Source organism: Aspergillus saccharolyticus (assembly GCF_003184585.1).
Source record: "Aspergillus saccharolyticus JOP 1030-1 unplaced genomic scaffold BP01scaffold_2, whole genome shotgun sequence".
Lineage (NCBI taxonomy): Eukaryota > Fungi > Ascomycota > Eurotiomycetes > Eurotiales > Aspergillaceae > Aspergillus > Aspergillus saccharolyticus.
Genome location: NW_020290612.1, coordinates 747,717 through 764,943, shown reverse-complemented (window position 1 = coordinate 764,943; position 17,227 = coordinate 747,717). Strand labels below are relative to the sequence as shown.

The window sequence follows — 17,227 nt, the reverse complement described above, 5'->3', positions numbered from 1 at the left end:
TCACAGATCAGCCTTCCACTATTGTGGTCAAACAGGTGAGGAAGACCCAGCAGAAGCTGGGTAGGCTGAGGCACCCGCGAGAGCTTCGAGGGCAAGTCTAGAACAGGAGCGTGGCTGCCGCGCGGTGTATTGAAGGGAACCGCGGAGTGACAAAGCTACCAGGAGTGGCAGCTTCGAAGCTTGGGAGAGTTAGGAGGCGAGAAAGATTGGCTAGGATATGCTCTTTTTTTCATGACCATTGGCAAACTGTACTGGTATTGGAGAAGAGCATCGGCTTCATGGGCTAGAATGGAGGCTCGCGAATAAGACTGTCAGGTGAATCACCTCCTCTTACCATTGACGCCGAGGACCGTTAGACCATAGGCCTTCCAGGCAAAACACAACTTAAGCTCGGGGTGTAGAGGGCTCGCTGGATTTCATTCACTCGGATATACTCCGTGTTAGTTATGATAAGTAGTGATATGATATCTGTGTCAAAGAAGTGAGTTAGACAAGTAAGGATGGCAGCCCCGATGCTAGACGTGATGAGTACCTTACGACCTCGGTCATGTCTTGGTGTTCCCTATATGATCATCGTGCTATAGGGCGAGAAAAGTGATCTATGACAGTCGCTCCTGACTCGTAAACTCGACCACCGGAAGACACTCGGGCCCCCGCGGCCGAGACCTCACCAATACAGGTGACTAATCACATCTCTCTCAATCGGACGGGATTGAATCCAAAGACAACCAATTTGATGCGAGTTTGACACTCTGTCTCCTCTTTTGCCATTCAATCAGCAAACCAATTCCCCGGCGACAACAGAGGAGTTATCTCGGCTAATTTGTCTGCAATATCGATCTGATTAAGGCCACCACCAATCGGAGCCAGGGCGACTCCACTGCGATCTCGATCTGTGGGAGTGGACCAATCACCGATACCGGGGACCATCCCGATGGGAGAACCGGCTACCAACTGTTGGCCTGACGCTCACGTCCGACTCCTCGGTTCAATTTCCAGTTAATCTAACGCAGTAGACTAGAGAGCCTGGCTCTACTATCCGGCGCAGGTGTCTCATTTGCGTGCCATGTAAGCGGAACTGCTCATTGGGCAAGGTTGCACGCCGACCAGGATCGATACCGAGGCGGCGCGGAGACGGTTCCTGGTTGAATTACAATCGGGCCAAATATGACTGGTCTGGCCAGTGCAGCAAAGGTGCAGGGGTGGAACTACAATTTCGGAGATGTCATATCCTTCGCCCGAGTCATGAGGGCCGCAAGCCGCTGCAATTGACTCAGTCGACCGCGATGGTGTGAGCTGTCATGTCTCGTATGTCGGTCCCTGTGCGCATTTCCCAGGCGGCGGAGCTGTTCACAATGGTAACCAAGCCTGAACAATGACTTGTTCCAAGAGATGTGTGTCAGGATTGAACCCATCTGGCGAAATTATCACTGAGTCCAGTTGCACGCCGAGGTTCTGGAGGCAATCCATAATCTACCATCCCATGGCCACCCCACCCACGGCGACAGGGTTCATCCGACTAATGCCATGCTAAAACCTCAAGTGCTTACTCCCACCATGTCGTGTAGGCTATCACATGGGCCCAGTTCGAAAAAGGCCACGTTCCCCCCCTGAGCTGAGACGGACAACGCAACCTTGTTCGGCCAGGGAAGAATAGTACATAACGGCGCACCTACCCCTGCAAGGCCGTTGGGAGAGGGGAAAGTCCAGACTTCAACAAAGAATCTAGTTGCTACAAACCTTCACAATGGGCGACGCTGAGGCACTTCCTGATTACGTCCTTGATCCCAATGCCGTCCTGAAGGACAAGGACGCAGCTTGGCGATATGGTGCCCCCCCAGACTATTCCAACACTCGTGCAGTGTACGAGCGGAGTACGTTGCAGATTCCTTGTTTTTCGTGTTGTCAATGTAGCCCAGGCGACTAACAGCTCTTTCCCCTGCTCGCTGCAGCGAAAAAACAGTCCCACGAGCCGGGTAGCCTCCCCAACCTAGTTGAGAACCTTGTCAAGAACTGGGAGATCGAGGCCTCCTTCAAGACATCGCTGGCGGACTGGCGCACGATCGACCATGAGAAGTACCACGTCACACTCAATGGCGGACCCCCGCTGTCCGGCGAGTACATGCTCAAGGTGGGCACCTACAACGCCCTGCTGACTCCGAGCGCGTACTATGACCCGGCCCACAACGACTTCGAGATGAGCCACAAGAGCTTCAAACGGATGATGCCTACCTTTGCTTGGGAGGTGACCGAGGTGTACAGCGGCCCTCCCACTGTGGTCTTCAGGTGGAGACACTGGGGGGAGATGGCACGAGACTATGTCGGATACAACGAGTGAGTAAGATTCCGTACCACTGTGAGCAGCAGCTGACGGTGGACGAATTGCAGCAAGGGAGAAAAGGTTAAGATCGAGGCGCATGGCGGTCCGATCGATATCCAAGGGATCATTGTGGCCAAGGTCAACAAGGCTCTCCAGCTGGAGCAGATTAATGTGTGGTTTGACCCGCTCGACATGTTCCGCCAGATCTCGCGCGGTCGCGAGCAGATCAAGGCGGATGATGCTGAGGTGCCTTCCGGCTGCCCTTTTACTGGTAGCGCCGCCGCAAAGGAGTAAAGTCGTGGTCTGTGTCGTTTGTGTTGTGTAATGTACTACTGAGATACCTTGTTCCATGTCAATATGATGTAATGAATCACTTGCAACTATCCATATGTAGAAAGCGCCGGAGTATGACCCTTCATGCCTAGTAAGAGCAGAGCCATCTCGAGAGCTCTCTGATTTATACACGAACCGCTCTGCTAGAGCTTCGCAAGAGCCATGTTCGTGCATGCTGCTCATGGACACTCATCGCACTGCGATTCACATCAGTTACTCATCCGGTCCCGAAAGTGTATCATTGGAAGCAGGAATTACGCGGGCACAAAGATCAGGAGAAGGAAAAGTAGTGTCGAACGGCCATATCGGACGACGGATGCGGTGATGGCCCAAACGAACGAGATCTTGGTCAACACCGCCTGGTGTCAAGGCTAGCATCCAATCGGCGGCCATATCAAAGAGCTCTGGCTCTAAGTATCCGATTTTGACAATCACCAGGTTGGCAGCTCGAGGAGCCAACTGTAGGTCAGTGAAATCACGTTCATGATGATATGGCTTGCGGAGCTGCGTCAAGATCGCAAACACAGAGCCCACCTGCAACACAGCCTCAACAAGAGCATCCTTGTCTCCATGCCGGATCGCATGCACGCGCCCGGTCATTGTGATCGGTCCTGCATGCACAGCATCCACCTCGGCTCCCGCAGTGACCGTTACGGTGGCGCCGACCCCTGCATCCACCATGGTCCGGACAGCAGCTGGCCCCGGCAAGCTGGCGTAGATCACAACCGGCCCACCAGCGCCCTGAAACTCCGACCGCTCCAGCAGCCGAGTCAGACCCCAGGTGACATCGCCCGACCCGCCAGCGGTAGGATTGTCCCCGGAGTCCGAGATGAAGAAAGGCCTCGCCTCGGACGCCAACGCGCGGTCAATGCACTCGGCAAACGACCCAGTGGGCCCGACAAAGTGGAAATCGGCATGTGCGGACCAGAATCGTTGGGCGAGCAGATGAGCACCCGCAGCCACCGCCTCTTGATCCCACCCTGTCACCACAACCGCCGCGCGGTTCCGCGGCTCGTCCGCCCACGCGTAACCCACCCAGACGGCGGCGTCGATCACTCCCTCGGTCTCCTCCACCCGGGGCACAAGCGCATACAGCCCCTTGGCCGGCTCCACACGGGTGGAGGTCTGCTCCCCGGGAAGCAGAATTGGCAGGGGGATCCATGCCTTGAGCGGGCGCACGGCCCGGGAGGGGCAGCCACGACGAAGCAGATCCACCAGGTTTCGGCACGCCCGCTCCTTTGTCTCCGTCTCGTCTTCATGTGGCGCCATGCGATAGCAGGTGATCAGATCGGTCTGGTGGACCAAATTTCGCGACACGTTCCCGTGGAGATCCATTGACGCGGAAACCAAGCAGTCTGGGCCGACCACCTTGCGCATGCGAGTGAGCAGCTCGAACTCCGCATCATGCAGCCCTTCCACCACCATAGCACCGTGGATGTCGAACCATAGCCCGTCAATGGGTGTGGAGTTGGCGATCTGGCTTAGGCGGGATATGATCTCCGCGGCTAGTTCTTCGAAGGCGGCGCGGACGACGATTCCACCGGGCAATGCGTGACCGATCAACGCGCCTCGCCAGTCTGCTGCGTCACCGAGGGAGGTGCCAGGGTGCAGGAAGGTGTACTCATCGATGACTTCGTGATCTCGGCGGGGGTGAAAGGCAGGCGCGAGGGTGCGTGCGGGGGTGAAGGCGGAGGTTTCGCATGCCAGACCGGCGATGGCGATGACTGGGCGGGATGCCATGAACCTGGAATGATATTGAGACGCAATGGCACAATAGAGAGGTGTAATGATGGAGGGTGAGATTGAGAAGACTGTAGAGAATAAGAGAGATGAGGGGATGAGGGAGAATCAGTTGGAGAATGAGGGGTCAGTCACATGTCCATCACATGATAAGCATCTATCTCTATCTCTATCTCTATCTCTATTCTCTATCTATCAATCAATTCTCTTCTTCTGTGCAACCACTTCAACCGGTCTCCAGGCGGACCCAGGATCAACTTCGTGCTGCTCGAAGATGCAGTGCACGACGTCAAATGCTTCTTTGTACTCGTTCGCGATGTCGGATATATGTCCAACTGGCTCAACGTGACGCTCCTCGGAGGTGTTGATGTGGGCGGATAGGCGAGATCGGAGATGTCGTCGCCACAGTCTCGCATAATTCTAACTGGGAGTCGGTTCGCCTGCGTCTTGACGCTGCCTTGTTTCTTCGTTGACGACATTACGCGGTGCAAGTCCCACCAACCTCCCTACAATTGCCCTAACTCTAGATTCCATCTAAATGCCATTACAAGAAGGCTCTGAGGCGGGTCTATTGTCCATTCAAGTGTTATCACAATCATCTAGATATCTTGACATCCAGAGGGTGAAACTACTGCATCGCACGTCAATAGATTGCATAGTACATACAGCATGCTCCCCAGCTAAGATTCCTCCCCCCACCTCCCACATTCCCATCGTCGATCATTCCTCTGTCTCTCTAAGCACAAATCAATCCTTCAGCGGTGGGTTCCATTTGTATACACCCGATCCCCGGTTCCCGGCATGGTCATCGGTCACATACTGACAGGTCCGAAACGTTCGCCAGAGAGCGACAAAAAAATTTTCCCCACGGAGCTCGACATAGTGCAAGCCCAGAAGGGGTTTGATAGCCCGCGTGGCCTCCTCGGCCCGGTAGAAGGGGATCTTGGGAAAGAGATGATGGACAACATGATGATCAATGATGTGATGGAAGAAGTGTCGGCCCACGAACCCAAAGCTTCGGTCCACTGTTGCGAGCGCACCGTGGGTGAAGGTCCAGGTGTCGGCAGAGTAGTGGGGGATGTGCGGATGCGTGTGGTGGAGATACGTTATAGCGACTGTCTCCCCGGCATTAGACATCGTAATCGCATCGCATCGAAGGGGGGAGTGATGGTAACGTACCTATCCAGTGGTGCGCCCATAAATAAGGCACGATATACACGAGCATCAGCCGCGAAACGCCGAGGATAGAACCGAGCTTCACCAGACCGATGATCGTGAGCGCAAGGCCGAGATCGGATATCAAGACCAAAGGCCGCTGCTCGGGTTGGAAAAGCAGGCTGTACGGTCCCAGATGGGAGAGGGAAGTGCGCGAACATGCTGCAGGAGCAGTGTAGCTCTGCTTGCTTCCGCTTGCGTAGCAGAGGATGTATGCCTGCCATCCGAGCAGCTGGTGCGCGAGGAACCCCAGCAGGGCTCGGAGCGGGGTGTCTTGAACTAAGCCGTCCAGATCTTCACTGCGCATTTGTTTGCTGGCCGCATATTCCGCTTTAGTGTAAGGCACGAAGGCAGTGTCTTTGTCCATGTGTCCGGTGTAGCGGTGGTGACGGGCATGTGTGATCTTCCAGGAAAAGTAGGGCACCAGCAAGAGGGAGTGCAAGGCCCACCCGAGGATGTCGTTCAGGAGTGGATAGGGTGAGCATGCTCCATGGCCACACTCGTGGGCGAGGATCCAGAGGCCGGTACCGACGAATCCCTGAAGAACGCCATAGAAAGACCATGCAAAGAATCGCAAAGAAGCATTTTGTAAAACAGGGATGTAGGTTGATGCATATACGAGAGCTGCTCCATATATGAGGTCGCGAGCGAGGTAGACAAGCGATATCCAGACCGAAGCATTGAAACAGGAATTGGGGATCGCCTCCCTCAGATGTTTCAGGTCAGGCAGATCTTGCTTCATTCTAGAATCACAAAGTCAGCCTGTTTTGTCTGGACAATGGTGCTCCAGGAAGATGAGAAGACTTGTAGTTCTCTCTCATGGCAATATGAGCCACGAGTGAATAGTTAAACAAACATGTGACTGAGCCATTGAGTTTGTGGGATGGAACTGAATAGTTTCAGTGTCACCCCCCCGGCCTAAGGTATGCTTCTGCTTCATTCTATTGGGTTGCAAAAGGTATCAAGACCTGCGTAGTATACAAGTCCGCAATTAGCCGAGGATGGCGAAGAAAAGGTTAAGGTCAAGACACACCCATGAGCAGTGAGATGGGGGTTTCATTATAATTCCTGTCTCACATACACAGACACCTGTACCAGCCTATGAAAGCTAATAATAATCGTTATTGGTTTTACTATTTCAAGTTACCGTCCAGACCTTTAACCGGTATGATGAGTTAGTATCTAGTGGAGAAACAGCGAAGAATCTTATGAGACTGGTTCATTCAAAAGACGAGTTATCTGTCACTTAAGCTCAAACAAATGAAACTGGTTGTAGACCTTAGTAAAGACAGAGGAATGAGCCGATATCATATCAGATCGTCATGGAGCGTTCTGACAATTCACTCCGTCACCTTAATCTGGCTTGGCTGAGAATGCAGCTCTAGCATTGACCCACCCGCCGTCAGAGTTTGAGCGCAGCCCAAGTTGCACACATTCCTCTTTCCTAGTGCCTATATCGTTTGTTGAACTCAGCCCGAGCCCGTTTGACCAGCATGGTGGCTAGCAACGGCACGGATATCTCCGGAAACTGCAGGATTGAGGCGTCAGCACTACTGCATGTATCATGGCTAGCCTCTGCCCTAATCCGCGGGAGTCATGATAATCTATTCGACGCGCCACTGCTTGACTCACCAAGATAAGCACAATCAATGACTCAATCTCAACTGCAGCTCTAACCTACCAAGTTAAGCATAAGTCCACCCCAACCTGCAGAACAGACCGGTCCGGCACAACCCCCAAACAAGCCAAGCACCACACCAGAACCCCCCCATTACCTCCACGTCAGAGATGGAATCCACAACCAATACAATGCCCACTCCATCCTCACCCATCCTCACCACCACCTCCCGCCTCTACATCTCCCTCCTCGACCCCACCAACCCGAGACACAGCACTTTCCTCTTCCACTGCTGGACCACCCCGGACTTCACCACCTCCTGCGGTCCCTCCGCCTTCAAGACCCCCGCCGACGCGACCCAATTCCTCACCACCCGCGTGCAAACCCTCTACAACACCTCCAACTACACCCGCGGCATTTTCCTCCTCTCGCTCAGACCCCACCCCGCAGCTACACTGCAGGAAAGTGTCCCGATTGGCACCATGTCCCTAATGCAAGGCACCCCACCCGACGGGTATCTGTGCCCGGATCTCGGGTTTGTCGTGCTCCCCGAGCAGAGTGGGCGGGGCTACGCTACCGAGGCGGGGAGGGCGTTGGTGGCCTATGCTTGTGAGGAGCTGGGGGTGGCCGGGGTGTTTGGGTTCTGTGAGATGGGCAATGCGCGCAGTCGGCGGGTGCTGGAGAAGATTGGGTTGGAGTTTAGGGGGGAGAAGGAGTTGCGGGTGTTTGGGGGGAAGAGGAGTGCGGTTTATGCGTTGTCGGGGATGGAGAGGGATTTGAGGATTTATGGGGTTGATGATTGATTGGGACGGTGGGGGATAACGGAGGTTATGGAGATGGTGAGGGGATGGTCAAGAGACCAGATAGAATTGAATGGACACTCAACGCCGACTATGCACACAATTATCTAGAGGAGGTACCGAACCACCTGCGTCAATGCACCAAGAGGACTGCAACCCCCCAGGCAGGCATCGAGACCACGTAGCTGCCCCTGACGCCCGTCACCTTCTGGCGCACCGGCCGGATGGTCGAATTATGCGGAAGATTCACCCCGTCGGGGGGCCCGGAGAGCATCTCCAGATGACCTGCGGTGGTGTGGGGGATTGTGACCCGCACGCTGCGCAGCTCGTGGCCGTAGTTGGCCATCTTCACCATGTACGTGCGGTGGGTCTTCGATGCGACCCAGTACAGGGGGCCGAAGCTGGCGGTCGAGTTGACCGGGAGGATCGTCTCTCCCTGGGAGGTTGAGAACATCTTCTGGACCCAGTAGGAAGTCGACAGGGTGAGAGACCCCGGGTTGGAGTCGAAACCAATCAACGTCGGCTGCCAGGCGATGATTAGCATATCCATTTCTGACAGGATCAAGGTTTTAGTAGGTAGGTAGAATGAAAGTCACCCACCGACCACTGGGTGTAGGGGAAGTTCTGCAGCAACGGGGCATACGAGGCCATCTTAACCACGTCGCTGTTGCGCTCCAACCCAATCATGTGGACCGCCTCGCTGCAGCTGCATCGCATGAAGGGCCAGTAGAACCCATCCGGGGAACTCGTATTGCGACAGCCATACTCGCCGATCATCGCCGGGCGCGATCGGGACTGGTGGTCCCATTCGTGGAACTGGGCGACCAACTGGTCCGGGCTGCGATAGTAGTGGAAGTCATACATGATGCCCGGCGGGGGCTCGGCGGGAAGACACTGGGGATCGCTTGCCGACGTGATGAGGGTGAGGTTGGGGTAGCTCTGGTGGATCGCCTCGTAGATCTGCATGAAGCGCTGGGGATACGTGGGACAGCCCCCCGTGTAGTCATCTTCATTGCCGATTTCGATATACTCGATCGGCCATGGCTGCACTCGTCCGTTGCGGGCGCGGAGGCTTCCGTATGTCGTGTTGGGTGGCCCAAGTAAGTACTACTTACCGAATCAGCTGGGGTTCTCAGACGCGTGCAAGGCGACTCACTTCAAGCTCGTGCAGGATATCTTCAATGTAGGGCTCGAGCTCTTGGCCGGACTGAATCCCGCCGTAGGACTTGCCATCCCATACGGCTAAGACGGGGACCATCTTCATGTCCTCGCACCACCAGAGATACTCATCCAGACCTAGACAAGTTAGTTAATGATTATTGGTAGCATCGAGAGCCTCCATATCATATCAGACCTAACGCATCCGTGTTGGGATAGAACCAATCACTTTGTCTCCCCGGACGGTCGACCACCGGGCCGATGGTCAGATTCCATTGCCAGCGACTGTCGACCTGCAGGCCTTCGCTGCAGGAGATGAGAAGTTGCACATCCAATACTCGCTGCAGCTGCGACAGAAGACTTACAGGTTATTTCCTCCGGGGAAGCGCAAGAAGGACGGTTTCAGATCTGCAATCACCTGGGCAATGTCATCCCTCAGCCCATTCGGCCTGTAAATAGTTGAGTGGCTCGACCAGGTCCGTCATACAAGGTCCAGCGTACCTCGACTTATACGTTGGCGGAAACAACTGCGGAAGGCCGAAATTGAGCGTCCCGCCTGCGACCTTGGAGGCATTGAAGAGGAGCTGCCACTCATTGTGCCCATCAGGCGAGGCACTCGCGTGGAATTCTGTCGTGTATTGAGTGAACTTTTGGGCAGTGCTGCCCACCGGAACGTTGTGCGAGGCGTAGATCGTCCCATTGGAGGCGCCGACCAGCCGGAGAATGAGATCGCCAGTGTAGTCCCCCAGCATCCAGAACTGACACCAATAGGTGGTGTTGACCACCGGAATGCCTTTGTAGCCCGTGTTTGCGAATCCGGCCCAACCCGTGGCCCCCGTCGTCACCGAGACCTGCAGCGAGGAAGTGATCGCCTCGCTCACGGGGTACAGGTAATCCTGCATGATCTCTGCCGGTCCGATGGGCTTGTATGCCGTCAGACCGGGGTCCGCCCCCTGAAAGCCATTGTTCTGGAGCAATTGTCCGTGGAGCCCTCCGTCCCCTGGCCACCTTAGCAGAAATGCCGCGTAGCGACGACGGCGGGACGTACCGGAATGATCCAATTCCTGGGTAGGAGTCCACGTCAGCCACAGAGAGAAGTCTTTGCGGGGAACAGTCGGGCCCACTTCAAACATGATCCCGTACAGCAAGGGACTCGAGTGATTTCCGCCAGATGTGATGACCGTCAGGTTCACTGCGGATTGATTTCCCGGAGCAGGATTGTGCAGCTGGCCGGTGGTGGGGCTGGGATCGCGAGACTGCCATGCTGCCAGTGCTGCTAATAGAGAACGCGCAAGTACCTGCATCATCAATGTGTCCGTCAGATACCTAGGTAGTATCAATGATTCAACGGATCAACAGGGGCTCGGGACATTCTTTTTTTAAGGTGATTCTTGGGTTGCACCAGGCACCGCAGCGGCATGAATAAACTCCTGTCATGACATCATTCACTTCCAGAGATTCACTCGCGAGACCGGATTCTGGAGCTGTCAGTTATGGGGAGTCGATACTGGCGAAAAAGAATGAACCCAAGAACACTGCTGACATCCGGTTCTCTTCCCGGAATCTCCATCGGTGGATAGTACGCAGGCGACCTCTCCAGTCATTTAGCTTCCAGCAGCCCGGTAGACGGGCAAATTGTCTCACTTCCAGAGCAGTCTTCGCCGCTGCGAGGCAGGGAAGAGGCGATCCCGACATGCCATCATGATTGTAAGTGCACTTTGGCGCATGGGGGGAATTAGGGCATAGGGTGAGGTTCTCTCGCACGCCTGAGGCAGTGAGATGCCCCGTGACTATCGCGTCTCCAGCTGCACTTCTACTGCCACTCAACAGACAACTCTCAGTAAGGAATTCTGACCAAGGTTAAGTTGAGTGCCCTTGCAGAAGTTCAAATACTCAACAATTTCACGTTGAGGAACCGGAAAAAAGGCTTCGCAACCGAGAGACAGTCAGACATGCAGCTGAAGTTGTAGATTCATTGTCATCTCCAGTCACACCGCAAGATGATAGCACAGGGGAGACGTACAAACCTCATCCCTTGCCTCGATGAGACCAACCAGACCACTCGAAGACGATGATCCACCGAGTACTCATCTTTCAAATCGATCTAGCATTGACCGATCAAGGGAGCTGTGAGAATAAGACTGCCTGACTCCCGTCGCTCGGGAAGGTGACCCTGACATCGTCGTTGTTAATCTTTAGCTTAAGAAGCGTTAGCTGTCCATCTAAGAATCTCCCTGAGTTCACATTTTGAAGAATCCTCGATAGCTTCGATTTGTCAATCTCAGAATGATGTGGACCGCCAATTGTCTGCTGGTCACATTGGCGATACACATCCCATTGACAGCGGCCAGCAGTTCCACGCAGACCGATTACCTCTCCCCTCGAGCAACTCAGGCGATCAACGGGATTCAAACTTGGATCAATAATAACCAGACCGTTCTTTCGCATCCCTATGACCCCGTGCGATTTCCCAGTGGAATGTGAGGGCATCCAGCCACATCTCGAAGAGGATATGTATGCTAAAGGGAATCCGTAGCATCAATCTTGGCCTCTCTGAAAATTGGTTGATTCATGAAGAGCTCACGGAGTACTTGAAGGACAACGTGGGAGCTGCTGCCTTTCCCTGCTCGTTCTCACAGGGTATCTCTGACGCACAACCAGTTTACCATTGACCCCCTCTACCATCTGACTTATGGTCAAGGGCCTGCCGCCTCTCCCCCCTTACGTCGAGCGCTCGCAGACTTCTTCAATCGCCGCTTCAATGCACAGCCCCAGGTCTCCCCGTATGAGATCGTCGTTGGGTCCGGGGTGACATCGCTCATCGACTCCGTCATCTGGTCGACGTGCAGCGCCAACGAAAGTTTCATCCTCCCACGACCCTTGTTTAATTCCTTCCCGCACGACATGGGGTTGCGTAGTTCCGGACTGGTGATGCCCGCCTCTTTCATGTGGAATAACCAGACATCCTCCCTGGACGATGTGTTCAATGCCACGGCGATCAGACACTCACTGACGCAAGCCTGGGTCGAGCATCCCGCGAATATTCGGGGGATAATAATTGCAAAGTATGCGGTTCCCCGTCTAATCCCGCCGGGGACAGTGATAGCTTACGCAGTTGCCACAGTCCGCACAATCCCCTCGGACGCTGTTACGTGGGTCCCCTCTTTATTCATGACATTATGAGCACAGCACTTCTAACCCGTCCAACCGTCCGTCATAGTCCAAAGAAGCCCTCCTGGAAATCGCTCGCTTCTGCGGCGAGCGCCACCTCCATTTCATATCCGACGAGATCTACGCCAATTCGGTCTTCACTCCGCCCCACGGAAGCAAGGCACCCCCATTCACCTCGGTCCTCTCCCTGGACCTGGCCGGGGTGATCGATCCGAATCTAGTGCATGTCCTGTACGGGATGAGCAAGGATTTCGGCGCGAGCGGCCTCCGACTCGGTGCGCTGCATTCGCGCAATGAGAATCTAATTCAGGCTGCTACCGGTGTCAAGTAAGTCTTTCATTCATGTCGTGGTGGTGGTTCTAGAATTCTGAGCGCAAGAATCACCCTCTAGTCTCTTCGCGTGGCCCTCTGATCTGGTCCAGGACATGTGGGCCCGTCTCCTCCAGAACCAGACCGCGACGGATCACCTCCTTGACCTGAACTCTGAGCGCCTGGGCGTCAGCTATGGGGTGGTTACTTCGTGGTTGGTGAAGCAAAACATTGAGTATTTTCAGGACGGGTGAGTTAATTCTCTGGAGTTACTGGCCGCGGCAAGCCTTGGTGACTACGTATATCTGACTCGGCCGGTAGAAACGCGGGACTCTTCGTCTGGGCCCGTCTCCTCCCCACCGCGAGCATCAACCCTGATGCTTTCCTGGATGCTTGTCGCGTGAACGGGGTTAACATCGGCGATGGACGCACCTTCTACCCGGAGGCTGGGGAGACGGGGTGGTTTCGGATTACCTTCGCATACCCGGAAAAGATGCTGCGCTGTGGGCTGCAGCGGTTGGAGCAGACTTTGAATCAGACCAAGACTGGTGGGTTGGTATCGGGTGCTGGGGCTGGCATTCTTCCGTGCGATGCGTGAGTGGTAGTTTTTCCTGCTTGGAAGGAGGTTAAGATGGAGCTCATTGCATCTGGTTACATGGGCAGTGTGGACCAAAAACCACATAAGAAGCTGAAGGTCACTCCGCGCCTCCTTCACTTTCTTGTAGACAACCATAACCGACTCGCGCAAGAATCATCTACCACGAAACCCACGCGAAGGACTATATGAAGGAAATGCTAGAATAGGAGTGCACCAGTGAATGGGAGAGCACGGAGTCATGGGGGTATATAGTATTGCATACAACAGCCTGCTTCGAACCTCCAGTTAGAAGTCAGTTATCCTAGGGTTTCTTGGTCACCGCGTATACTGCATCACTCAATCGACTCAGACGATCCTTGCACCGCATACTGGGGAACCTCCTCGCCCTCCTTCCAGAAGTACTGGGCGCCATAGTGCGTTTCTGGCAGTCTAGTCTGGCCCTTGACCCCGTAGAAATTCTCCCGCATCGTCCCCCCCGGCACCGCGTACTCGGTATGAAACAGCCCCCTGCGCTGCAGCTCCGGCAGCAGGAACTCGATAATATCATCAAAGGTTTCCGGCAGACTGGCATAACTGAGGTTAAATCCATCGACATCCGCCACCTCGACCCAACGCTCCAACTCATCCGCCACCGTCTTCGCATCCCCGATGATCTTCGCCCCATTGCCCCCGAGGACCAAATACTCCGCGATCGTCGCCTTATTCCACTTCTTGCCCTCCCCGCCTGGCACTGTCTTCGCCCAGTGGTTCACCATACTGCGCACGGCGGGGGCCTCGACGAACCGGAAATCCTCATCCTCTGCGTACTGGGAGAGATCATATCCGGACCATCCACCGAAGAGCGCCAACGCCCCCTCGCGATCCCCATACCGTTCGTACTCCCTGAACTTGGCCCACGCTTTCTCCTCCGTCTCCGCCACAATGACCAACACCCCGGCCACGATCTTCACCGCAGCCGGATCCCTCCCCAACGCGCGGGCCTGCTCCCGCACGCTCTCCACCGAGGGCCGCACCAGCTCCGGCGACTGCCCATTCAAAAAGATCGCCTCCGCATGCTTGGCCGCGAAAGCCTTCCCCGCCCCGGAGGTCCCCGCCTGCAACAGGAACGGGGTGCGCTGGGGACTCGGCTCGCAGAGATGCGGACCAGGCACGGTGAAGTATTTCCCCCGATGGTGGATCTGGCGGACGGCGGTGGGATCCGCATATCCCCTAACACCATCCCCATCCCCGTGCGCATGCACCGCCCCGTCGCGCCACGAGGCCTCCCACAGCTGGTACACCACATCCAGGTATTCGTGGGCGATGCGGTAGCGCTCCTCGTGCTCGATCTGCGTGTTCAACCCGAAATTCCGCGCCGCCGACTCCAGGTAGCTGGTCACGATGTTCCACCCCACCCGGCCCCCGGTCAGGTGGTCCACGGTCGAGAACCGTCGCGCCAGCGCGTAGGGCGCCTCGTAGGTCGTCGAGGCGGTCACCCCGAAGCTGATGGTGTGCGTGGCCGCCGCCATGGCGGGGATGCTGTAGAGGGGGTCGTTGATGGGGAATTGCGCCCCCGCCGGGATGGTCGGGGTGAGGTTCGCGGGTCCCTTGTAGACGTCGTAGCCCCCCAGCACGTCGGCGAAGAAGATGGCGTGGAATTTGGCCGCTTCCAGCTTCTGCGCCAGTTGGATCCAGTGCTGCACGGAGGTGTATCGGTGGCCTTGGTCGGCCGGGTACCGGTGCAGCCCCGGGTTGAGGTGCGAGGGGGATTGCATGGCAAAGGCATTGAGGATGAGTTGTTTTTTGGGGGTAGAGGAGCCCATGGTGGTGAAAGTTGGATGAGTGAATTGATGTCCTGGAGATGCAGATTGGGAAGTTATATTACTTATAGTACTGTCTACATTGCTTTGAAGATAACATTCTTATCGGCCAGATTAATCAATTCGACCCCTCCATCGGCAGAGAGTCGCAACAGACTCTCGGGCGAGTCCTGGAGGGGTCGGAAGACGTGCGAGGCTGCACCGATGGCGACAGACGCGCCAGGGATGGTGAGATGAGGGGCTGTGTTCAGTTCGGATTATTGGAGAGGGATGGTCACTCGCTCTAAAGGTGAAGATGTAGTACAAGCGTACACAGTAGACGTAGCGATGTTTCCATCACTCCCATCCAGTCAGCCAAGTTGGCTCCGCGTATATCGTCTTTCCGACTTCATATCCAGCGCCAAGCCCTAAAAACTTTTCCGACTTCATATCCAGCGCCAAGCCCTAAAAACTTTTCCGACTTCATATCCAGCGCCAAGCCCTAAAAACCCAGCATCCCAATTTCCATTCAACGTAGCAGCATGTCAACAACAGTAGCATAACGCTAGCCCTATATACATCCACCCATCTAACCCTCCAGCTCTATCACAATCCTCTTCCCCGACACCCCTCCCTGCCGCAGCGTATCCAGCGCCGCATTAATTCCCTCCAACCCGCCCGCATGCCGCACCACCTCGGGACAAACCAAGGCTGTGGACTGCAACAGCTCCTCCAACCACGCCACCATCGTCTCCCCGACCCCAGCCGAGGCATGAAACAGCTTAATCGGCACAGTATGATACACGATCCCCGGGCGCCGCTCCTTGGGCAACCCCGTCAGCCCCAGCAGATGCGCATGCGACCCGTCCTCGCGCACCGTCCCATCCTCCACCAACACCTCCTGCAACAACGCGGCCGTGTCTCTGCCCACGATATCCACCGCAAACCGCAGCTTCCCCTGCGTGACCCCGCGAATGATCTCGACGGCGCGGGCGGGCGCGTGGCGGTCGACGAGCACATCCGCCCCGAGCGCGTGCAATCGCGCCCCGTGGCGCGCGACATCCGCGACGCAAATCACCTTCACCCCGGCGAGTTTCGCCAGTTGCAGGGTGATCATGCCGGTTGTTGTGGATGCTGTAGTCCGCGGCCGGGTCTGTTAGCGAAATATTCCGGTCCCCTCCTGTTTTGGGGACAAGGTGTGGACTCACCCCCCCAAATAACCAGCCAGTCGCCCTTCCGCAGCCGCTCATGCTCGGGCACCGCGGCGAAGCACTCCTCGCGCACGTCGGCGGGGATCTCCGTCGGAGGGACCTTCTGCACGACCTCGACCAGGTTCGGACCCGGACAGGCTGCGATGGTCGTGTAGTCTAGCCCTAGCGAAACCCCCAGGGCCAGCGTCGCGGCTACAAAGGCAACCCCCAGCGAGGCGGAAACGTGCAGCCCTGTCGCGGCGGGGATCCGGGCTGCGTTGAAGTGTGTTGCTACCGCGTATTGCTGGAAGGCCGCCTTGCGGATGTCCCGGTAGTCGGTCGAGGGGACCAGGACGCGGTCGCCGACGCGGATGCGGCTGTTTGCGTCGCGGACGGCGACGACGACGCCGGCTAGATCGCGGCCGTTGATCCACGGGAGGCTGGGAATGCCGAAGTTGTAGGCCCTGTGGGGTGGAAGGTTAGCGTGAGGTGGTGGTAGTGGGAGGATGGAAGGGAGACACGGGGGAGACGTACGGGCCCTTCCAGTCGATTGGGTTGAGGCCGATGGCTTGGACCTGCAGGTGGTTATTATCTTATTGTTGGGAGGCCACCAGTCGGAAGCATGCATACCTTGACGAGGATCTCCTCCTGGCCCAGAATGGAGGGGATGGCATGGTCGGTCACGAGGGTGTACTGTTGTCCGACGCCATGGAGCAGCAACGCGCTCTGCGTGGCAGTGGCTTGAGGGGTGGGCTGTGCTGGGGATGAATCGTCGTGCTCCGGGTGGTATCGCTGCTCGACCCGCACAGGATTGGCATAGACGAATGGGTACTTGTCGTCCCGGGAGGAAGTCACTGTGTATGTCGATATCGTCGTCATGTTGAGGGTGTTGTGTGTTCTGCTGTACCGGACACTTAGTAAATTGCAGAAGAGCAATGGATGTAAAGTAGTAGATATGTATGGAATTACCCGGCCGAGAGATACAAACTGGAATCTG

The 17,227-nt window shown here is 56.0% G+C and overlaps 8 protein-coding genes across 8 annotated transcripts; 3 read left to right on the top strand and 5 right to left on the bottom strand.

Annotated features, from left to right (window-relative positions):
- Window positions 1-1,701: 1,701 nt before the first annotated feature.
- On the top strand, window positions 1,702-2,633 carry BP01DRAFT_352846 (uncharacterized protein). Its single transcript, XM_025574032.1, has 3 exons — window positions 1,702-1,874; window positions 1,953-2,334; window positions 2,389-2,633. Exons 1-3 carry the CDS (start codon window positions 1,748-1,750, stop codon window positions 2,612-2,614), a joined length of 735 nt encoding a protein of 244 aa, XP_025435353.1. The 5' UTR covers window positions 1,702-1,747; the 3' UTR covers window positions 2,615-2,633.
- On the bottom strand, window positions 2,603-4,456 carry BP01DRAFT_75992 (M81 family metallopeptidase). Its single transcript, XM_025580086.1, has one exon. The coding sequence runs from the start codon at window positions 4,391-4,393 to the stop codon at window positions 2,867-2,869; it is 1,527 nt and encodes a 508-aa protein (XP_025435352.1). The 5' UTR covers window positions 4,394-4,456; the 3' UTR covers window positions 2,603-2,866.
- Window positions 4,457-5,140: 684 nt separating this feature from the next.
- BP01DRAFT_332293 (uncharacterized protein) lies at window positions 5,141-6,350 on the bottom strand (the record flags this gene model as incomplete). The annotated part of the gene is made up of 2 exons (XM_025573085.1): window positions 5,141-5,508; window positions 5,573-6,350. The coding sequence occupies 2 exons, from the start codon at window positions 6,348-6,350 to the stop codon at window positions 5,141-5,143; spliced, it is 1,146 nt and encodes a 381-aa protein (XP_025435351.1).
- A 1,067-nt stretch (window positions 6,351-7,417) lies between these two features.
- On the top strand, window positions 7,418-8,029 carry BP01DRAFT_362302 (GNAT family N-acetyltransferase; the record flags this gene model as incomplete). The annotated part of the gene is made up of 1 exon (XM_025576216.1): window positions 7,418-8,029. One exon carries the CDS (start codon window positions 7,418-7,420, stop codon window positions 8,027-8,029), a length of 612 nt encoding a protein of 203 aa, XP_025435350.1.
- A 65-nt stretch (window positions 8,030-8,094) lies between these two features.
- On the bottom strand, window positions 8,095-10,488 carry BP01DRAFT_400746 (glycoside hydrolase; the record flags this gene model as incomplete). Its single annotated transcript, XM_025578592.1, has 7 exons — window positions 8,095-8,549; window positions 8,627-9,133; window positions 9,183-9,322; window positions 9,381-9,490; window positions 9,550-9,633; window positions 9,686-10,192; window positions 10,274-10,488. The coding sequence occupies 7 exons, from the start codon at window positions 10,486-10,488 to the stop codon at window positions 8,160-8,162; spliced, it is 1,953 nt and encodes a 650-aa protein (XP_025435349.1). The 3' UTR covers window positions 8,095-8,159.
- Window positions 10,489-11,345: 857 nt separating this feature from the next.
- BP01DRAFT_400744 (PLP-dependent transferase) lies at window positions 11,346-12,918 on the top strand (the record flags this gene model as incomplete). The annotated part of the gene is made up of 4 exons (XM_025578591.1): window positions 11,346-11,664; window positions 11,824-12,208; window positions 12,405-12,682; window positions 12,747-12,918. Exons 1-4 carry the CDS (start codon window positions 11,471-11,473, stop codon window positions 12,916-12,918), a joined length of 1,029 nt encoding a protein of 342 aa, XP_025435348.1. The 5' UTR covers window positions 11,346-11,470.
- A 623-nt stretch (window positions 12,919-13,541) lies between these two features.
- BP01DRAFT_400738 (LLM class flavin-dependent oxidoreductase) lies at window positions 13,542-15,094 on the bottom strand. Its single transcript, XM_025578590.1, has one exon. The coding sequence runs from the start codon at window positions 15,062-15,064 to the stop codon at window positions 13,595-13,597; it is 1,470 nt and encodes a 489-aa protein (XP_025435347.1). The 5' UTR covers window positions 15,065-15,094; the 3' UTR covers window positions 13,542-13,594.
- A 535-nt stretch (window positions 15,095-15,629) lies between these two features.
- On the bottom strand, window positions 15,630-17,109 carry BP01DRAFT_400736 (zinc-binding alcohol dehydrogenase family protein; the record flags this gene model as incomplete). The annotated part of the gene is made up of 4 exons (XM_025578589.1): window positions 15,630-16,174; window positions 16,249-16,694; window positions 16,765-16,805; window positions 16,861-17,109. 4 exons carry the CDS (start codon window positions 17,107-17,109, stop codon window positions 15,630-15,632), a joined length of 1,281 nt encoding a protein of 426 aa, XP_025435346.1.
- Between the last annotated feature and the right edge of the window lie 118 nt (window positions 17,110-17,227).